Genomic DNA, 23439 nt, shown 5'->3' with positions numbered 1-23439 from the left:
GGGAGGAGCGTCAACACCTCCAAATCTGCGGCCATATTTTCTGTCAGAAAAGGGTGGATTGTCCTCACCCAGGAAAAGATGGAGGATGTTGCCGGGGGAAATGACGTATGGGCTGTCCTGCTTAGTCTGCTGCCACTACGACCTGGACCCGGATAAGCGGCAGAATATGGATGGATAGATGTTTTAAGAGGAGTTATGGGCATCTGTCAATTAGTCAGGCTTGGAGACCTGCTAGACCAGGTTAAACCAGCTACGACAAGCAAAATAAAAATCAGTGCTGATGTTATATACATTCTAACATACTGTCCACACTCATTTAAACACATTAATAAAACCCCAGTGATGCAAAAACACACACACTCATATGTTCAGGTCAGTGCTTCGTGTTGTGTTTTGAGTTGTTGAATATAAAACCTCCAGCGGCATTATGTCACATTATGTCTGCTTTGTTATGATGTTTCATAAACATCTCCCAGGCAGTGTGCAAGGCTTATGAATGTGCATTAGATTTCAAACACTCTCGACACACAAACAGCTTTATGATTTGCACTGACAGAGAGAATGACACTGAAATATTTAAAAATGATTATTATGAGAACTGTATTAGGTGAATATAGAATGAAAATAAATCATTTAGTCAGGACCTGTTCTAATATCTCCATTATGTTGCTGATTTCATACAAAGCATAGGTCAAAATGTAGCAGCTTTGTGATGAAAAAGCATCTGACCCACAGGGACTCGACAGCAAGAGACACTTAATGAGCCTCATTAAAAACATACAGACACACAAACGCACTGTGTATGACAGCACACACAGATGAAGCAGGAGGTGACATGGAAGAAAAAGGAAGGTACAAACTTTGCAAGAGTAAAATCCCCCACCATAGCTTTTAAATCACTTTCACACATATTCAAACTTGTTGCATCAAGACATGTCATTCCAGGTTTGACGTCAGTGATGCCACACGCAATTGGTTCTTAGGTGTCTTGCACCCGAACATGTTGCACCAAATTTGAGAGCTATGGTAGACGGCATAATTTGGCCGGATCTCATGAAAATGATGTGACTCTGTGGCAACATTTTTGCAAAACATGCAGAGGTGGGTAGAATAGCCAAAATAGTATTTTATAGCTTTTAAATTCCTGTGTGGATTCTTATTTCAGTGTAGTTACAGTTTTCAGTGTTGAAAGAATTTAGATCATTAGTTCTGTACAGCAGTGTAACGTTGCCAAAAACTGTACTCAAGTAAAAGTACAATTACTTTAAAAAATAATTACGCAAGTAGAAGTAAAAGTACTAACATAAATACTTACATGAGTAAGAAAGTATCCAATTAAGAGTTCTCAAGTAGTGAATAACTCGTTACTTTCACAAATGACATAATAGATGTTAACTCCCCTAAATTCCATTACATAATACACATTGAACATGTACTACAGAATTATTATTAATGGAAATTCTTTCATCATTCATCATCATGTTGTTCCAAACCCGTATGACTTTCTTCCATGCAACAAAATAAGGAGATATTAGACAGAATGTTTGCCTGAGTCACTATTTACTTGTTTTTTTCTCCATATTTTGAAAGTGAATTGTGACCAAGATTGTCAGTACCTAACATTCTGTCTAACATCTTTTGTGTTCCACATAATACAAAGGGTCACACAGGTTTGGAACAACATCGCAGATATGGATGATTTCTGCAGAACAGAAATTAAGATTTTTAAAATAATATTTTAGCTCTGTGGGCCAAAATGTTGATGCTCCAAAAAGCACATAAAGGCAGCATAAAAGTAATCCATAAGACTCCAGTAGTTAAATCCAAACCTTCAGAAGTGATATGAGAAACAGGTCAATATTTGACATTTTTTGCTAGACATTCCTTTCCCTGCCCAGCAGGGGGGCGATATGCAGAGTAGCATGTGAATCACCAAAAACACAAGAAGAAGAATGTGAAAGTGATCTGTTTCTCTGTTTCTCATCCACACTTATCATATTGCTTCTGAAGATACTGATTTTACCACTGGAGTCTTATGGATTACTTTTATGCTGATTTACATTAATTTGTTTAGCTTTAAAATGTTACCACCCATTCACTTGCATTGTGAGGACCTACAGAGCTGAGAAATTCTTCTAAAAACCTTAATTTAAGTTCAGCAGATGAAAGAAAATCATACACATCTAAGACGGCATGAGGGTGAGTAAATAATGAGAATTAAAATTTTTGGTTGAAATATCCCTTTAAGGGCTCTGGTCAGATCTGGATGAATTTGTCAGGAAGAAAGTTTGGAATCATTTCTAGCAATTATTACAGTGAAAATGCCCCACAAGGAAATTATATATATAATGCTGAAATATAAACCAAAGCAAGATCATGCTTTATTAATGCCTATTTTTGCTAATTTAAAGCGTTTAAAGTCCTGTTTGGATTCTTATTTCAGTTTAATCATTAGTTCTGTACAGCAGTACTGCTGCTCTCTAAATGCAGAGTTCAGACACTTGCTATGTCTGAAACCACCCTCTATCCACTATATAGTGCACTATTTCGGGTGTCCGCCATTTTGTAGGAGTGTCTGAATTTTGAGTGAGCCACTCGTTCTCTACTTTTTTCACTCATTCTTACCAACAATGCACTCTAATTTCGAGTGTACATTTGATGTTCAATCAACAATGGTTAATTGCCCACAATCCAACACAGGGAAGATGTACGAGTTGGGAGTTTACTGCTTCCTTTATTCCTGCAATGTTTTATTTCATGCTTAATGTATTAAATTACTTTTTGACAAATCATTACTTGATTAAAATAACATAATAACATATAGAGAGACAAAACATACAGATATATTTAGAAAAAATACTCTTTATTTGATCAAATGTGTTTACTCTTTATATTAACACACAGTATATATTAAAAATGACAAACAGAATGAAGATTTATTGTATTAATATATTATTTAATAAGAATAACAGGCCCAGGTATTTTAAAAGTGCATATGTGACGTTGTTTCTGTGTCAGCCCCAGAGCTCCGACACTCATTTCGTTCACTCACTGCTGAGATATAGTGCACTAATTGCCATTCACTATATAGGAATTAGTGAATGATTGAACGATTTCAGACACAGCCAATCTCTCTTCGCCATACGATCACCTTGCGCCCAAACATCTCTCATAAACATGCGTTGCACCCCTTGCTGTGCACACATAGAAATGCTGTCTGTTCGCACTCCAGTTGTCAATCACGCGAACAGCAGAGCAAAAGGCATTTACACTTAACTTGGATGTTTACATGGATTGTTACAGTTAATCCACCAGAAGTAGCTGCAATAGTTTCCAGTAAATGGTAAATGCTGCTCATTACATGAGGGACGCGGGACAAAGCGCACTGATATAAAAATGTACACTTAAAAACTGATGTTATAAGAGCCAGTTACATTAACTATGCCCATCACAGAAAAGCCTGCATTATCATTAGAGCCAAAACTTACCTCGATGGGATGCCTTAAAATGAAGCTGTGATTTTAATCTCGAAACATCCACATGTCTTGGTGTTAAATGAAGGCATTGCATTATGAAACTATTCTTTTTTTCACTGTGCAGAGCAAAGAAAGTGTTTCACTTTGAAGAGCTTGATGTTGCAGCAGTGATGACTTGAGTGACAGTACATGACAGCACGTGCAGCTGTGTGAACGTCCGCTCTCGTAATAATCCCATTCAATAATCTCTCAATAAATTACACATTCATTCAAATTAAACATAGTAATGTAACAACAGGAATGCTGGCCAATGTAAAGAAGTCAAAGTAAAAAAATTCATTAGAAATTTAATTGGGCGAGAGTAAAAAGTACCGACTTTTAAACCTACTCTAAAAGTATTTTTTAATTACTCAAGTAAATGTAAGGGAGTAAATGTAGTGCGTTACTACCCACCTCTGAAAACATGGTTCATTACACGTATCACTGCAGTGCACATTGTGATGTTAAAAGGGAGTTAAATGTTCTTACAAACAGATGAGGTTTTTGAAGTTTTAGATCAACAAAAATGACCTCCCTTCTCTAAACCTTGAAATGCAGCCGTCATTTCGTAGTGATTCTATAACACTTTCGGCTCATGTGTCGACTCCTGTGCTCTTCAGGACTCGTATCCTGGTCCTTTGCATCAAAAGTTCAATACTTTAAAAGTTGAGCTACCAACAAATTTTGATCACACCCCCACAAGCTTGTAAATATACTGTAGTATGTTATTTAATATAATATATTGATACTTTGGACAACATTATAACTGTTGCTAAACAATACTCAAATGTGAAATTGAGGTAGGACTCTCTTATCTCTCTCAAAGAAACACATACACATACAAGCTCCATATCTTTACTCATTCCTGCATGTGTCCTTCTAGAAAGGTTAATATGTCATTTCATCTGTCTGTTCCAATCTGATTTAACCCACACATTAACAGTTTTTAGCCCCTGGGTACTAAAACACACACAATGTCTCACAGGTTAAAACCTGAGCCGCATGCAAACAATTCTCATATTTTTCAGGGGTCAGTGAAATGAAATGCCTTGCAGATGCAACAATGACCTGAATCTGTCACTATAGCTGAGAGAGAGACACCATGAGTGAGAAAGAGAGAGAAAATGAGAGGAGAGAGATAAGTGAAATGTTACAGGTTCAATAAAATGTAAGCATTTGTGACTTACTATCAGTTACCACAGAAAAAAAAATAATGTAAAAATACAAATTATAATAAAAACAATTTTACAATACTAAATTCACAAATGGAAGTTTCACGAGTTAACTAGTTCATAGAGCGCATTAAAGGTGACGTGTGTAATTTCTGAGCTACTAGTGGCACCAAACAGAATTACACCATTTCTGCTCGTATAAATGTCGGATCGGATCACATCATTTATATGGATGAATTCCAACAAAGCAGACTAAAAATTTAATGAAACAAATGACAATAAAATGCAAAGCAATATCTTCAGAAATCAAAATACTTTTTGAATGGAACTGTATTCTGATTATCAACTATTTAAATTGTAACTGTAGAGGAACACAGTTACTAATATTTTGTATTTTAAATACGTAATCCCATTACATGTATTCCGTTACTCCACAACCCTGTAATAAGTGCACTGTAAGTCACTTTGGATAAAATCATCTGCCAAATGCATAAATGTAGAAAGGGATGAGCGGGACTGAATAATATAAACATCTTTGTTTTGATAGTGCCTTGAAAGCTCAGTGTTTATTCTTTTGGGGAAAGTATATCCATGAATGGCTTACGTATAGTTGTCAATGAACAATAAACTAGGATATTAGAATGTATTTTGACATCAAAAAAGTTACACATTTCACCTTTAAGGTAAATGGATTTGGTGTGCTGTCCATAATGGAGGGGCTCGAGCACGGGACTGGACTTGAGCTCTCAGATGCTGTTAATTGTGCTTTACTTGTATTGAACCAAAAAATGTTCTTTAATGGTTGGTGATGAAGGCCAGTGGCACAGAAAGAGAGTCGATTGATTAATATACCTGAGGGTTTTTCTGTACATATCCTCCACTGTGATGCCACAGTACGTTAGTGTTTCATTCCACACAGGGTTCAGAGTATTCCTCACAGTCTTTGTCTTCAGTTTATTGGCCTTGAAGAGGAAATATGGAAATAATATGATTTAAGCTCAGACAATTTAGACAACTCACAAAGCATATGTTTCAGCAATGTAGAAAATAAATAATTTCAGCAAAGACGCATAAACACGTCTGTTGAAATTGCCTGATGCAATTAATCCCATCAAACTGCACATATTCAAAACATCGCAATAAGAAACAATGACAATTAGACACATGAATACACACAACTAAAACCAGGGGCATGTCCAGATGGGTGGCCTGGGGTGGCCCTGGCCATCCCTAGAATTTGATTGGCCAACCCAAATTCTAAACTATGATTGGTCAATTCATAAGTCGGAGGCGGGCCTTCAACAAAACCAGTTGAACCGCGGTCAAGCCATATTTCATTTTGGATTACTGTACACAGAGTTTTCCCCGAGTCCACTCTATTAACTGTCATGTCTTGCATCCCTCTCTGATTTAGACCAACGAGATTTCAACTGGTTTTGTTGAAGGCTGCCTCCGTAGATCAAGCTGCATGAAACATCCGTGAGACGGCAACACTGAAGCACACCCGTGAAACGAAATCAGGTGAGAGACAACTTGAGTTAAAAGGTTGCATTCACCGGGGTGTATATAACATTGGTGTGTATAATAAGAAGTTTATCTAACATGTTGGGATATCTCGTTTACTTACAACTGCCTAACTCAAACAAAGTTTTAAAATATCTTTAAACTAGGGAAGCACGATATATCAGCCGGCAATACATTATTGGCCGATAAGCGTGAAAATCAAAATATTATTATCGCACCGAAATGGGGATTACCGCAGATATATTAATCGATAATTTGTTACGATTTATTTGCTTGTGGCTGATAATCTCTGACTGACTGCCGGCAGCTTCTTTCCTTCAGGCAGGGACTCGGGGAGCCTCAAAGACAATGTTCGTGCGCACACACAACGTCTCTGTGTGAGAGAAAGACTGCAGCTGATGTCGCTCTGTGAGGAATATTTCAACGTTGTTTTGGGGCTGGTTTTAGTCATCTGTTGTAAGTAACAACATGCCATTTCCCATATTCTGTTTGTTTCATGAGACAATAAACGAAAATGCAGCAAAACATGCACGCACAGAATGTTACTTGGTGGCGATATAAGCATAAACAAAATGTGGGAAATAGCACATCGTTACTTACAGTATAGCATTGAGATTAAAGTCCAAACACAACCTAACAGAGTACATTTATATTGAAATAATTCCCACAGAGTGACTCGAGCTTGCTAAAATCACCAGTTTGTGATTTAAACAAATGTGCTTGTTGTATTTAATGAGTTGAGACTTTTCTAACATTATGTCTCATGAATATTCAATCTGTATAATATTACCTATTCCCATTATGATTGCTGTGTTCACATTTCATAAATTATACACTGGAAATGTTACACTATGTATACAGAGATAGTATTGTGTGTTTTGTTTTTTTTATGTTTGCTTCATGCAGTTTATAGCCTCATTATGGTTTAATACATTAAACCATCTCTCTGTTAGTGAGTCATCATGATTACACTCATATAACATTCACATAAATGGGCACCATACATTTTATGCAATTTGTAATTTATTTGTCATTCAAATTAATATACATCTGTAATATAGGCACATTTGTGGTTCACATTACATCTGCCAAACCTTAAATAACAGCAAGTGCAAATTCCAAGCTTTTAAATGACACATATTTCTCAAATGAGAAGCTTTAAAGGGGACCTATTATGCAAAATGCACTTTTACATGGTACATAAATGTGAGTGGGCAGTGTGTGTACACAACCACCCTACATGTTAAAAGTGCACCCACTCCTCTTTCTTATATTTCTATTCATCAAAAACAGTGTGTCAAAATGAATGGTTTTCGTTTCTGCTCTACAGTGATGTCACGTTGGAGCGGGCCTTGCCCATTTTTCTCGTGCTGGAGCAGATACAGTGAGAAGAAGAATATCTCAGGTTTGTAAGTGTCATAAGTGTTCTTTTGTTGGTTGTAAAAGAGAACATAAGAGTTTTCGTGTACTCCCGGCATCAGAGCCACTGAAGATGCAGTGGACAAGCCGGACTGTAATCTGGCATATCGGGCATTATCCCGGCGGACTGGCCATCGGGAGAACCAAGCGGGCCGGCCGCGAAACGGGCCGTTATAAGATAAAATAAGCTGCCACATTATGCAGAAGGGACCACAAAATGTTGAATATACAGAAAAGGACAGCGAACAACCTCCCGCTCAACTTTTGGGCCAATTGCTACGTAAAATCTCGAGCCGATTTCTCTGCTCAGTGCCCTGCCTGAACTCCGGTATTTACGTCATATAGGTTCTGATTTGTTGTTGCTGTAGTAACCGAAGCACGAGCTGTAAAGGCACAGCTCTCTTCCGGAAAGGGGGCGGGGCGCAGCAGCGCATTTAAGAAGACACACACGTAATCAGCATGTTTTTGATTTCACCCAAAAAGAGACATTTATAACATGGTATAATACATTATCTGTGGGGTATTTTGAGCTGAAACTTCACAGACACATTATGGGGACACCTGAGACTTATATTACATCTTGTAAAAAGGGACATAATAGGTCTCCTTTAAATTAGTTATCTAACAGTTCCAGGTAAAATATATAAAAAAAAATATTTGGTTATTATTATAAGTTATTGGTATCGGTCACAATGGGCTGTGAATTATTGGTTATGTTCCATATCGGTGCATCCCTACTTTAAAGGATATGATGTCACAAACCTTGTTTTTGTACTAATCATGTTTTTGAGTTAACATAAATATAGGACATATCCATGATAAAGAAAAGTAGTTTCCTATTAAAATCATGGGTAGGTTTAGAGGTTAAAACTTTGCTAAATTCATCATTTGTTGGTTTGTTTGTTGTTCTCTATGGGTGTTAAAGTCAACTTGTACGATTTCTTACGATTCGCCATCTCCTATTGTCATGAGAGCATGTTTTGAAATATGGTATCCAACAATGCCATGCATTCGACAGATCTTCCAGTTTGAAGAAAGAGCCTGAAGTGATATCAGCTACAATTTTAAAAATCTTTTCTTAAATTATTACATGAGAAATGTTTTACTTAAAACTGGATTACAACTGTTCATTAACCATTTTCCAAGATGACTTGTAATTTGGTCATGTAAAAACAATGTACAGTTATACTGTATGAAATGATTATCATAGCATACTGTGTGCAGTTTCACATCAGTCAAATATAAAAAAATGATTTACAGTAAAAACTGTATGCAGTAAGTAGTAGTAATATTCTATAGTAATATTCTATTCTGAACACAGCAAAAGATCATATTAGCATAAAAGCTATGTGTTATCTTTATATAATTTCAGCTTAGAATGTTTGTGTAAAATAAAACGTTATACTTCTCTCACCGTACAATAATGTATCTACAGTATAACTTATAAAGGACAATGCAATTCTTTATAAGAGCCAGTAAGAATGTATTTATTGACCGTTAGAATGTAAATGGTTTAATCTTTTAACTCAAGTGTACAGTACAGTACAGACACTCACAAACACTTTAAATACTGGGCCGTCTCAATGTACTATTTCAATTCACAGTATCTTTTTACAATAAACGAATGAATGGTGGAGTGATCACTTACATAGTGAAAGAAAATGAAAAAGAAAGGAGGAACAGAAGTAGAGCAGACCTTGCAAGCACCAGGAAGAAGGTGTAGCTTCACATAGGGATCGGCCAAACCATTAAAGTCCATGGGCTTCAGACCCTATGTACATGAGGGAGGGGGTGGAGGAAAAGACAGCATAAATAAGAGACCAAATAAAGTATACTCATTTGCTTGTGCAGCTAATCACATTGTGTCTGTGCTTTGTGGGTGTATTGTGGGTGATTTACTATAAATAATTGTACAAATAACCACTTCCAGATGTAAAAATATTACTTTAATCGTAAACGATAATCAACCATTACAGACAGACATGTCGTGGTGAGCTCTGAGGTTGTTAATCAATGTTATATGATTTGTTGAAGCCGTCAGTCTGCATTTTTTCCATTTAATTAATAGGAAATTTTGTTTAATAGCGAAATGTCTGGTGAAGAACTACACTACCCATGATCCTAAAGGGAAATGATCCACTAATCAGAGAATCGCGGTCAATGAAGCATGCCAAAAAAGCTCTGAAGCGATGGAACACTCACATGATGCACTGTCAATGATGCAATCGAGTCGCTCTCCCTACACTCTCAAACTACTTTGCAATAAAAACAAAATATATTGTATCTATAATTATAATTAACAAATGTAAATCAATAGTTTTATATTTTTCTATAGTTTTTAACTCAGTTTCATCATTTGCAATGCATCATGGGATTGTAGTTCATTCCTTCATTAAAGTACACAGTCTTGTACCTTTGTCTTTTCGTCCGTTTATCAAATCATTTTCTGCTTCAAAATCAAAGTTTGTAATGTTATGATTCACCTCTGAGCTGATTGGTTCAGTTAATGGCTTAGAACTCTTTTATGAAGGATTTCATGAAATCCTTAATGGAAAAAATACTTTCGGAACCAAGATGGCTGAAAAAGTGGGTGCATAAATTTCCTTAGTTAATTGCGATTAATCGCAGATTTTGAAATTGCTGAACTTTTATACTATATTTACTTCTTTTCTTGTCTAAATTCGTTTATTTACATCTTAGGAATGAAAATAAATGTTACAAAATAATGCTTTATTAACATTTACCAAACAAATCCTTCCACAGTATAAAGATAGAAATGTAGAAATAACATGAAATGATTCCCAAAGTCTAACTGGGAGTTTGACTAATTGAAAGAACTAGTCCACACATAGGTTGCATATTCATTGCAATGGGCAATAAATCTCTTAAACTCTCATCCTCCAAAATCTGCTGGTATACTGTGGCTATCCTCTTTCCTACAGCAATCGTGAAGCCGCATTCATGAATCGCTTCAGGGTATCAACGCCAGCGTTGCTTTGAAATAATAAAAAAAAAGCATTAAGAGGTCTTTCCCCATAATTGTATCAAAGAAGCGCTGTTGTGTTGTGTTGTGTTGTGTGTACAGGGATTATTACATTCCCTGAGATAACAACCTCCTTCTTTATCATAGGAGAGAGCGTAACGGTCAACTAGCATGTTACGACAGTACCGCCCATAGAATGTCTATGGGACCATAGCGTTGTGCTATTTACTGCTAAGCTTGTAGGCTCTACTTGGTAGAAGGGCTCTGGGGTGTGGTTGTTTTGTGGTATGTGCGTCAATGGATGACTCCGGACGGACACATCACAAAGGTTACACCCTTCAAACCAGTGTTTATGCTGGTTTATGTTGTATTAACGGTCAATGCGGTAATCAAGATTAAGAAACATTTACGTGTTAAACTTTTTTAATGAATCGCATGCGTTAATGCGTTAATTCTGACAGCTCTACTAAAAATATCAAATGAGGATTAAATAATGATAGGGATAAAACATATTTTACTAAACATGAAAATAATATGCTTAAATATGCAACAATAATTACAAGTCAATTTCAAAAGTCATAAATATTAGTAAACATGTCACAGTAAATTCCCCCAACAATGTAGATACTGTACATCACGATCGGTTAACGCACGAGTAATGTTCGATTCATAAAAGCATGACAAGCAATATTAGCTTCAACAACCCTACCAGACAACATATCCAGCATTATAGCAGGTAAACAACTTTGCCAAATGGATAACAGATAACCATCCATCAAGACCACTGCAATGCTGTCCTGAACTGTGTGAGTGTGACTGACTGAACATAGTTTCTCCAGCTGGTACTTCTTTCCTGTGTTTACAGACATAATGTAATGACGTAAGGATGAATGATATTTCATGCCAAATCCAACCCAAGCTCAAAATACAAATACTTTTTATATGCTTACCATAGTGGTAAGGTAAAGACATTGTTTTGATAACTGATTGTTTATGTACTCAATCAATAATGGCTATTTGTTCATTTTTAACCATTAAATCTTACGTAGTGCAGCTTTAATGAAATTATGCAAAAACTGATAAGACACTATTTTGCATATCTGAAAAACACAGTCCCCAGTAGACTACATTAGTAGACATTTGTCTGTGTGTTATAAAGTTTGCACATGTTTTTATACACATAACCCTTAAATCAGGACCAGAGAGAGAAAGGAACACAAAATGTTAATGGGCCAAAGAGTGAACCCTGAGGTACTCCCAAAATTATCCAAGATAATGATTGAACAGTTTCATCCTTTTTTAAACATCATAGTTTCATTAATTCTCTGCAGAAGCTAACTGTCAAGGGAAGGTCAGACTGGAGTTACCTTTGCTTTGATGACGGTGCAGTGAAGGGAACTTGTTGCCATCTCGTAGAGCAGCTCAAACTCTAGAGTGCCCAAAGATGCTGCCACACATGATCAAAGACATCCATCAATATCCACCAATAATGCATCACACTTTATTAAAGACCCCATGAAATCAAAATAGTTTTAGTTTTGAAATAAAAATAAAATAAATGAAAATCTCATATGTTAAGAAGAAATTGCGGGTGTTCGCTGTCCTTTTCTGCATATCGCGGCGCCGTTTTGTGGTCCAGTCTGCATAACGCGCCGGCTCATTTGAGCTTATCGCAGCCCATTTGGCCCATTTCGCGGCAGACACACCAGCCTGCTCAGTTTTCCCGATGGCCAGTCTTCCCCTGATCGGCCCCAAAGTGCGTCGGCCCACCAGACAAATTCCCGGTACGCCAGATTACCAGTCCAGCCCTAGCCAGTAGTGGTAATAAACATAATAACAACAACAATATTCAATAAAATAAAAAATAAAAATTCAACAAACGTTAAATTAATGAATATGTTTTTCTAGGAAGTTTGTCAAGTTTTATGGCGGCCACCTTTGGAATGCCCTCAGGAAGCTATTTCCAGTCATGAAAGTACAGCTCCTATCTACTTCTTTACCTCAGATTATGTGACAAAACAAAATCACGGCTTGTACAGCTAATTCGCATGCATGTTCGAGTTGATTGACAGGCAATGTCTGTATCTAAAAAGTGATTGGCTCTTTTACCTGTAGGGCGGGACATCCTGTCTCCATCCATTGTCCCTTGGGCATTCAAGTTTCTGTTATAGTCTCTGAATGAACTCATTATCTTATAATGTCGACCATAACTGGACATTAGGGGTTTTCCAAATAATTAATGTGTTAGGTCCATGCCGAGTACTCGCGGATAACATGATTTCAGTTGCATTTGTTCCATATCTTGTTAGCAGGAGGAACATTTATCTGTCTACAAACTGTGTTCTGTGTATTTGCATTCAAATACATTTTTAAATAAATGCAAATATTTTTTATATAACACTAAAGTGTAAATGAAGTGAACACAGAGCACTTTGCATGTACTGTGCAAAGTGGGGAGAAAAAACCATGGCGATTTGTTATGCAAAATAACCTATTCTTTAAACATAAAATAAATAACAAAAACTACATAACGGTGTCTAACCTTTTTTCCCCACAATTTTATCGTCTTAAGCCGACATTTGACTTAAGCCGATTATTGACCCTGACTATCACCCCTGGAGTCACGAGTTAAAATCCAGGATGTGCTGGGTGACTACAGCCAGGTCTCCTAAGCAACCAAATTGGCCCGGTTGCTAGGGAGGGTAGAGTCACATGGTGTAACCTCCTTGTGGTCACTATAATGTGGTTCTCGCTCTCGGTGGGGCACGTGGTGAGTTGTGCGTGGATGGCGCGGGGAATAGCGTGAAGCCTCCACATGCGCTACGTCTCTGCGGTAACACACTCAACAAGCCACATGATAAGATGCGCGGATTGACGGTCTCAGACGTGGAGGCTGAGATTCGTCCTCCGCCACCCGGATTGAGAGGAGACAGCAGCAGTCGAGAGAGAGAGAGAGCCCAGCTGAGAAGATACGTGCATGTTGGCCGCTGCCGTTTATATTTATGTTGAAGGTATACTGTTGCGCTTGAAGCAAACCTGTTTATTGTGTCAAATAAAAGAAAAATCTTGTGTTGGAATTGCTCTCTCCTGCTTTCTCGTTCCCTGAACTTCAGGATCTTCATTACACTGACCTAATGTCTGTCAGATAGGGCACATTACAGTTCCACATTTGACCACAGATTACATTGGGGGAACAAAGGGCCGCAGTGGAGTGGGCAGCAGATGCTCTGCTCCACATGCATACACAGATGCTAGTTTCAGTTCAAATTAAATTAAATTAAATTAATTAAAATCAAGACTTAGAAATAGAATAAAAACTTTTATCAGGCCTGCTTTTAAATACATGTTGTCAGTATTCTGAACACATTTATGGGTTCACAATTAACACTTTTAGCAGTTTCCATGTGAAAAGATGGTAGAACTCATGAAATAAAGAAACTCTAGAACTCACAGACCCTCCAAGTTGTGTACATTTACAATTCTCAACTGCCATTGAGATTCATGGGAATGCTAAAGGATCCCTTTTCAAATATTATAAACCTCTTTGCCTGCCACTGACTAGCAGTAGCAAGGAGCAAATAAAAGTTTAGACAAACTTTGACTTAAACTATAGAATATTGTCATTGTTTTTTGTTTTGTTTCGTTTTTTTTGTTTGTTTTTTTTAGACAAACAAACGTTTTGATACGCCCTGCCCCCATTTCCTGTTTGAATAGGAAATAGGACAGCTCTGGAAAGAAACCGTGCTCTTTCAAAACATTTAATGGGGTCTTTAACAAATAAAACTAGCTAGTCAACATACAGTATAACAATATGTTATGAGACATCATGTTGCTTATACTGGTTTAATATGAATAAGAATCCCTCTTTTAATCTGTTAGACGTGAGGTCTTGTGACTCACTGTTGTCATCGCTGTCACAGCTGTCAATCTCGATAGATGTGTCCATACTGCTCATGGCTGATAGCGTCCCACTGCCTCCAGCAGCGGCCACTGAGCGAGGGGAAAGCAGACCCCCATCCCCTGCAGCTCCTGGCGGACCGCCGGCCGGGTTTGGCGACAGTGAGTCAGAGAAAGAGGATGTGGGAGACAGACGTGGGAAGTAGGCAGATATTTGACGGATGGGTCGAATGGGGCCGGGACAGACATTAATCGCCATGTGCTCCTGGATGGAGATCCCCATCCGCTTTCCTTTACGCACTGTCATCGTGCTAAAAAAACACAAACACACATTTGAATACTTAAGACACACTTAAAAATGTCTGAATGTCATTGCAATTGATGTAAAATGTCAGAGCAATTGTCATCAGCAAAATTTTTTTGCTATTTTTAAAAGTCTGTTTGGAGACTTTTCTGCTCCATTTTTGCGATGATTCTCAAGCAACTGTTGTGACGGGGTTATTAGTGGGTGAAAGTTCATAATAAAAGCAGTGTCCAAACTTGTTTTGTCTACATTTTATCTTTTGTAACAGTACATCTTTTGTTTTATATTTTAAAATGAAAGAAAATTTATTTTTGTGAAATGTTTGCTCAAAAGGTGTGCTCGTGCTATTTACATTTAAAAAAAAAAAAATGACACTTGGTTTCATGTTTTGTTATATAATGCAAAGATATACATTTTTAAGCGGGATAAACTTTTAAAGATCACTGAATGTGCTCAAACCAGTTATTTGTTTTAGTGTGGTTGGATGCATGACCTAATTCTTCTATATGATCCTAATGGGATAAAAGATCAAACTGGATCAACAGGTATCCTGGATCCATCCATCTTCTATAGCTGCTTGTCCTCTGAATGGTCCCAGCTATCTCAGGCTGAAGGGAGGGAAACACCCTGGACAGGTGGCCAGTCCATCACAGGGCTAACACATACAGACATACACATACACATACACATACACATTCTCACCTATGGGCAATTTACAGACTCCAATTTACCTAAACTGCATGTTTTTGGACTGTGGAGGAAACCAGAGCACCCAGAGGAAACTTTCCTGGATTTCTTGCATGATTAGACCTCTTCAGGTCATGCCAAAACACCTCAATTGAGTTAAAGTCTGGACTCTCACTTAGCGTTTCCAAAACACACATTTTCTGCCTCTTTAACCATTCTGTTGTTGATTTGCTTGTGTGTTTTCGGTCATTGTCTTGTTGAATCACCCAACTGTTATATGACTGCTCGCTACCCTGATATTCTCCTGTAAAACACTTTTGAATTCATTGTTCCTTCAATGATTGTAAGCTGTCTAGGCCCTGATGTAGCAAAGCAGTCCCAAACCATGATGCTTCCTCCACCATGCTTCAAAGTTGGGATGAAGTTTTGGTGTTGTTGTGCAGTGCATTTTTTCCCCCAAATATAGTGTTGTGTCTTTCTGCTAAAATGTTACATTTTGTTCCATCTGTCCACAGAACATTATTCCAGAAGCTTTGTGGAGCATCAAGGTGGTTGTAAAGCAGTCAATGGAAAGGAGGAGGCGAGAACCGGCTTTTCAATATAAATAATAGTTTAATTTCAAACTCAAACAAAAGACAAACACACACATGACGGACATGTCCGTAAACTATTTCTCTCTCTCTCTCTCCCGCACAATCCTCCGCAGTCGGCCTTTATCCCTCGGAGGCTTGATTAGCCTGATAAGGGACCGGGTGTGTATGATCATAACCCGGCTCTGCCCTGCCACAGTGGTCTTTCGCAAACTTGAGATATGCAGAAATGTTTTGTTTGGAGAGCTGTGGTTTCCTCTGTGTTGTTCTCCCATGAACACTATTTTTGTTCAGTGTTTTTCTTATAGTTGGCAAACGAAAAGAGACTTTAGCAAATTGAAGAGATTTCTGCAGAACCTTTGCTGTTAATTTGGGTACTTTTTCACTTCGTTCAGTATTTCATATTATGCTCTTGGGGTGAACTATGCTGGATGCTCACTCCTAGGAAAACTAGCAACAGTGCTGAATTTCTTCCATTTGTAGACAATTTGTTGTACTGTGGATTGGTGAACATCCATGTCTTTTAGGAATGTTGTGTAGCCTTTTCCAGCTTAGAATTCTCTACAATTCTTCTTCTAAGGTCCTCTGACATTTGTATTGATCTGAGCATGGTTCAAATGCTTCTTGAGAAGTTTAGACTATGTCAGTACCCAGACTGTACTGTTTTTATACAGCAAGGTACCTCTACATTTCACACCTACACTTACATTTACTAAACATTTACTTATTTAGAAGACAGAAGACCAGAGGATCACATACTTTTCCAGCATGGACTGCGAATAATTAAACAACGTGTTCAATAAAGACTACAATTATTTGTTTGTCATTAAGCAGTTTGTATTTGCCTATTATTAGGACTTTTAGAAGATCAGGCCACATTTTAAGAATAATTAATGCAGAAAGCGGATAATTCTAAAGGGTTCACATACTTTTTCTTGCCACTGAAAATGGAGAAAGATGGAAATTAAGTTAGTCAAGATCACATTATAATAAAATCATCAATAAAATATGACTACAATTGTGTCTCAGTTTATGCACATGCATGCCCTAGAATGTAAGACCAGGGGCCTCATGTAAAAACTTTTCATATGCACAAATGTTGCGGATGGGATTTATAAAAAGTAAACTTAATGTGTATATGTACGCACCTCAACGCAACACTACCCTTTGCATACATACTGTTTTGGTGTGCTTGGTCAATAAGCAACACCACTGGCAAAAGATTGCATCTAAGAATGAGTGTTCTTCCACTGTAGCCGATGTAGATGGATTATGGAAATTTAATGAAGCTTAATTATTACTTGCCAATTGTGTGCACTTTAGTAGTTACACTGAACATGAATAATTGATACATGTTACATGCATAATACTTAGGTCTGTGAAATTAAAGTGTAAGCAATGAAATGAGTTGACATAAATGAATGCAGCTCTAAATGACAATGGCAGCATTAACTTTTCTAGAAGAATTAGTGCAAGAACTGATTAGGAGGGAGCGAGTTTTTCTGGACCACAGTGATTTTTTTGGCCTATGATGATGACTGGCTAGTAAGCATAAGTTAGTTTTGGTTAACGTGTCATACACTCAAAACTAAATTCAATAATACATCAAATAATATAATAAGATATATTCTAGATATATAAAATACTTGTGTGTATACACACATTTCCCAATTTAGGCGTACACCATCTTATTGTGTAAAACCTACGCAAGTCATTATACATGAGACCCCAGGTGATACCTTTGTCAAAAAGGTGATTGGCTCTTTTAACTGCAGGACATCTATTACACCTTAATAATAGAAGGTGTAGTAGCTTCCATTCCTAGTATCATCCTACAGCCGCCATATTGACTTTATTCAGCCCCCTGCACTTTTTCAGGGCACTGCTCTTCCGGTTTTGTCTTCCAACTGTCAGTTCACAAAAATGTTATTAATTTGGGGCAAAGAAATAATTTTTTACAAAGAGGCGATGGTGTAAGCTACACCACCCCTCAACTACTGTGAAAATGCAAGTGAGGTGCTTTGCTGTTACTGTAAATGTTAGGTAAACTGGACCTTGCAGATCACATTTGGACAGCTTTGACACACTTCTCTTTTTTCATGATACAAACATTTAAATATTTGTATCTTTAAGCCCCCAGTGAGCAAGCCAAAGGTTGCACACTACTGCAGTTTATCATAGTGTCAGTTGAGCGTTCTGTTCAGACGTGATCATCCCTATTTCTTTTGAAGACTTTACCTTCCACCGTGAAAGCTTTAGAGGGCTGAAAGATGTGGGGCTCCAAATTAGCAGTCATTCAGAACTCTTATCTGAAATTCTCTAAAATCACTGAAAGTCAGTTTTGTCTGCATTGTGCTTGTTATTTATCCTTCCAAAGAAGCTTTACAGAAAATAGTATCTTAATTCCAATAGTGGCATAATATTCTAAACTTTCAACATAATATTTCGAATACAGCCCCAAATTCTCAGTGTGGATTTGGTGATTGGCCTATAGACGCTTTGAAAAATGAAAAACTGAAACCATTTCAGTTGATCTCTAGAGCAGACCCGTGCCAGCACAACAGCATGACAACAATTAAGAGAGCAACTGATGAGCATCTTCATGTAATGAGCAGCAGATGGTTTTGAACAGGACTGTTGGATCACAGCATGATGCCAGACAAACACTCATTCAAACCCACATTCACACAAATCAACAACACACATGATCTACTGACTGTGCATACACATACTTCACATAGAACTGTTTTTTGTTTTACACATTATGTTGACACATAATCAGCCCATGGGCATTTTATTAACACTGCGTGGAGTATTGGAAATTGTAAACCAGAAAAAAGTCTAAAATTCAGCAGAACCAAAAAGAACAAATAAATGCTGGTGAGAGTAGTTTGGCATATTCGTTTATTTCAGTCATGACAACTCACAGAAAGATTTAGCATTTGAATGTGGGTATGACGTATTGGTCTTGGTGGACTAAATCAGCTACGATTCTGATGCTGCTTCTGCAGAGCAAGAATAGAGACTTGCTACTGCTAGAAAATACTCAGACATACTGAGTTAAGCATGTGGACATGTAAGACATGCTGCATTAAGCATGTATGAAGATGCTGCTGCACAAATAGACATTACAAACAGTCCCTGTGTAGCAGATCTAGACCTGTAGAGCTGGGGTGGAGGAGGGTTTCAGTGAAAACTCTTGCTGCATGCTGAAATGAAACTGGGCCATTTAATTGTTACACAAAGAGATCAACGCAAGATGATTGGCTACCCAATTACATGCCAAAGGACCAATTCCTATTGGCTTAACATGTCACATGTAACCGAGTCAATTGGCTAACAGATAACAAGCTCAAGACCCTTTCAGTTTGCACCAGAGATTCATGGCTGAACTTGGGTCATTATTACAAGCATTATAATATTTATATTTGAGAAAAATGTGTCTGTCAAGTCAAACTCAGTGTGGTGAAACCAACATGCAGGAAAACATTTTGTTGTCATGTGACAAAACCATAAAACAGAGAGGATCCCTCATGACTGTGTGCCATATTTTCAGGACAGTTTTCCAGTAATTATCAATGAGAATAATGAGAAATACAAACAAACTCAAAAGAAAAATATCCGGATGGATGTGAATTTGGGGGAAATGTGTGTAATTTTCATGAAGTTAATGTCACAATTAATAAATCTTAATGGTTATGAGCAAGTGAATTATTATTATTTAGATTTTGAAGAGAAATATGACCCATTCCAGCTGTTGTTCTGAGAGATTCAACTCTGTGTGTTATAGATATTACTTGTGCTCAATATACATTTATAACACTTGGGGATTATTATTGCATGGATTGTGAACAATTTTACTTCAAGTATACAAAAATGTACTGTAGTTCTTTTCCATTTTCTACTGCTATTACTAATGTGTGGCAATGAATAGCAAGTTTATATATAGCAGTGTTATTGCTAAATCGGTGTTAGCATTATACAGTACACAAAACAGCAAATTGCAGTAAAACAACCAATAACTAATAACTTCTCTACTGTCAAACTGATTAGACGTTATCTTCAGAATTATCTCGACTGCAAATAACATGCGTCATAGTTGTAATAGTGTGCATAAGTGCAATAGTCTTGCATGATCAGAATTTATTGAAATGTCATTTTTCCCCTTTTTTTATGTGCTTGCTGTGTATCAGATTACACATATAAATGTGACTCTAGACAATGTCAGTTAATGTTAAATTCTACATATAGACTACTTTTTACATTAAGTGTTAACTTTATTTAATGCATTAACGTTAACGTATACAAATTATTGTCTTGTGTTTCTACATGATATATTAGCCAGTATGTTGTTGTAGGTTATGGTTTGTTTAACAATTTTATATTTTGATCCTACTGTTGCCGCTTCATGTGTTGTTGTCATGTATATCTCACTGACATTTGTCTCTGTATGTTTCCTTACAAGTCAATACAAACAGTAATACTCACATTAATTGAGGTCAAATGACCTCTAACCCCTGACATATCATGATCATTTTCACAGTGAGGCCCTTCAGTGGAGATTTGGTTAGACACTTGTGAAGGTCAGAGAAGCCTTTAAAGATGCTTTACATCATGAAAGACAAGTATTCTATTTCTTCATATATTATCCCATATCCCATCCCAGAGAGGCCCATTTATATTAGATTATAGGATAATAATGATTTATTCTTCTCAGGATTAAAAAATATTAGTTTGCATGAAGAAATAGAATAATAACATTTTTCTCTGACCTTCACAAGTGTCTAACCAAATCTCCACTGAAGGGCCTCACTGTGAATATGATCATGATATGTCAGGGGTTAGAGGTCATGTTTGCAGTCGAGATAAGTCTGAAGATAACGTCTAATCAGTTTGACAGTAGAGAAGTTATTTGTTATTTTACTGCAATTTGCTGTTTTGCGTATATTTTAATTTTTTTTATTTTTATGCATTTGGCAGACGCTTTTATCCAAAGTGACTTACAGTACACTTATTACAGGGACAATCCCACTGGAGCAAAGTGGAGTTAAGTGCCTTACTCAAGAAGGCAATGGTGGTGGCAGTGGGGATCGAACCAGCGACCTTCTGATTAAGAGTTATGTGCTTTAGCCCATTACACCACCACCACTCCACGTGTACTGTATAATGCTAACACAGATTTAGCAATAACACTGCTATATATAAACTTGCTATTCATTGCCACACATTAGTAATAGCAGTAGAAAATGGAAAAGAACTACAGTACATTTTTGTATACTTGAAGTAAAATTGTTCACAATCCATGCAATAATAATCCCCAATTGTTATAAATGTATATTGAGCACAAGTAATATCTATAACACACAGAGTTGAATCTCTCAGAACAACAGCTGGAATAGGTCATATTTCTCTTCAAAATCTAAATAATGAAATTTGTACAAAATAATTCAATTGTTCATAACATTAAGATTTTTTAATTGTGACATTTATTTTCATGTGAATTACACACATTTTCCCCCCAAATTCAGATCGTTTGTTTATATTTCTCATTATTCTCATTGATAATTACTGGAAAACTGTCCTGAAAATAATCCTGTCTGGACATGAAATGATTTTCAATATTTAAATTACAATTAATTAATGCAGTACAGCAAATACTACCATGATGGATAAATACTTTTCATATGTAATATTATATATATATAAAAAAAAAATCTTTGCATAACATTAATGAGAATTTGGGGGAAAATATGCTCAATTGACATGAAAATAATGTCACAATGTATCAAATCTTAATTTTCCTAATATATTTCTAATTTTCTTTTGGTTTTGAGGTGAAATGTTACCCTGGCATGTTATAGACAGACTTCTTGAGACCTTATATGAACTCACTGTCATATCGATGACTTAAAGATGATGAAGGCAAGAACATCTTGGTTACAAAAAGGCAACGTGATAATCCAGCCCTCCCCCTTATAAACCCCTGCTCGCCCCTCTAATTACACTCATCGCTCCCAAACACTCCGTCATCCTCCTCCGCTATCTGCATTACATTCATATCACAACATTACCATGACCATAAAACAACCGGTTCAGTCACTGCTCCACTTTCACTGCAAATAAAAATAACACATTTTATTCTGAAAAAAGGACCTCTGACAGAAAAGACAGATTCCACCATTTAAGGTGTAAAATAGCAATAAACAGACAATGTTGAATGTACAAATGATTGCTTTAGTATTACTAATTCTTATTATTGATAACTGTCAATTGTTGACTTTTCTTAGGGAATCGAGGTAGTAATTCACACACAGAAGATGTAGCAGTAGTATAAAGTCGAACACAGAATATTAAATAAGAGTAGATAATAACAGAGAATAATAGAAATAGGTGATCTGTATTGGGTCTGTATCAATGACAGAAATCAACTTTATTATAAAAGAGCAATAATTGCCCCATACAATTGAATTAAAATGTCATTGTTTAACTTTATGGGGGTTTTGAACCATTTATGTTTATTGTTTTGTATTTTTTTTAGTTTTAACCTATTGTTTACCTATTTTGCTATGGTTTATTTTTTTTACTAAAAAAAACACATAATTACTATAATTTATGTCAAATAACAAAAAAAATTACAATTATGGTTGTTACATATAAACTCAAATTAACATCAAATGCAAAAGTATCTGTAATACAGAGAGGTCACTATGACAGGCACTAAACCTATACATTTACCCATAACCAGGTCTAGAGTTAATTAAAAATATACTGTATAATTGAAATTTAGATAACACAAAACAATTAGCAATGCAGTACTTTTTGAAGCAATTTTTGTCCTCACATTATAAAAAAATAAAATTTCTGACCCTGATCTGTATAAACCTTGTAGCCATAAATGTCAGCATGTTGAAATGAAAAATATGTAAAAACAAAGAACTAAAAATTTAATAAAATAATTCATATGTAAAAATACAGACGTGAATAGAGAAAAAGAACATGAAAACAGAGGAACACTAATCATCTAAAAAAGTATGAAATATCGCTTCTTACCTCAGTGACGTGTAACAACAATAGTCATAAAGGAGTGAAATCCACAACAGAGAACTAACAGGTTGACAAGAAAATATACACAGAGAAAGAGAGATGAAGAATGTGAGAAAGAGAAACAGTCAGTTGTGCTAAGGGAGAGAGAGAGAGAGAGAGAGAGAGAGAGAGAGAGAGAGACAGACAGACGAGAGAGAGAGAGAGAGAGAGAGAGAGAGAGAGAGAGACCAGTGTTGCCTCTAGTTTTACTCCAGCTAGTTAAACTTAAAAGAGAGATGTGTGTCACATTTGCACACATTAGAAG

The 23439-nt window shown here is 36.6% G+C and overlaps 1 protein-coding gene across 1 annotated transcript in view; it reads right to left on the bottom strand.

The window, feature by feature from the left end:
* The window catches only part of LOC127627092 (double C2-like domain-containing protein alpha), a 70350-nt gene extending 47148 nt beyond the window's left edge, over positions 1-23202 (bottom strand). Inside the window, exons 1-5 of the mRNA XM_052103334.1 lie at positions 23142-23202; positions 14514-14821; positions 11981-12060; positions 9327-9401; positions 5540-5649 (exon numbers count right to left, since the gene is read on the bottom strand). Of these exons, the coding sequence (XP_051959294.1) occupies positions 5540-5649; positions 9327-9401; positions 11981-12060; positions 14514-14817 (569 nt within the window). The 5' untranslated portion in view covers positions 14818-14821; positions 23142-23202. The remainder of the gene's footprint in view (positions 1-5539; positions 5650-9326; positions 9402-11980; positions 12061-14513; positions 14822-23141) is intronic.
* Between the last annotated feature and the right edge of the window lie 237 nt (positions 23203-23439).

The sequence above is a fragment of the Xyrauchen texanus genome, chromosome 33 (assembly GCF_025860055.1).
Source record: "Xyrauchen texanus isolate HMW12.3.18 chromosome 33, RBS_HiC_50CHRs, whole genome shotgun sequence".
Taxonomy (NCBI): domain Eukaryota; kingdom Metazoa; phylum Chordata; class Actinopteri; order Cypriniformes; family Catostomidae; genus Xyrauchen; species Xyrauchen texanus.
This window is presented reverse-complemented; position numbering and strand designations above follow the sequence as displayed.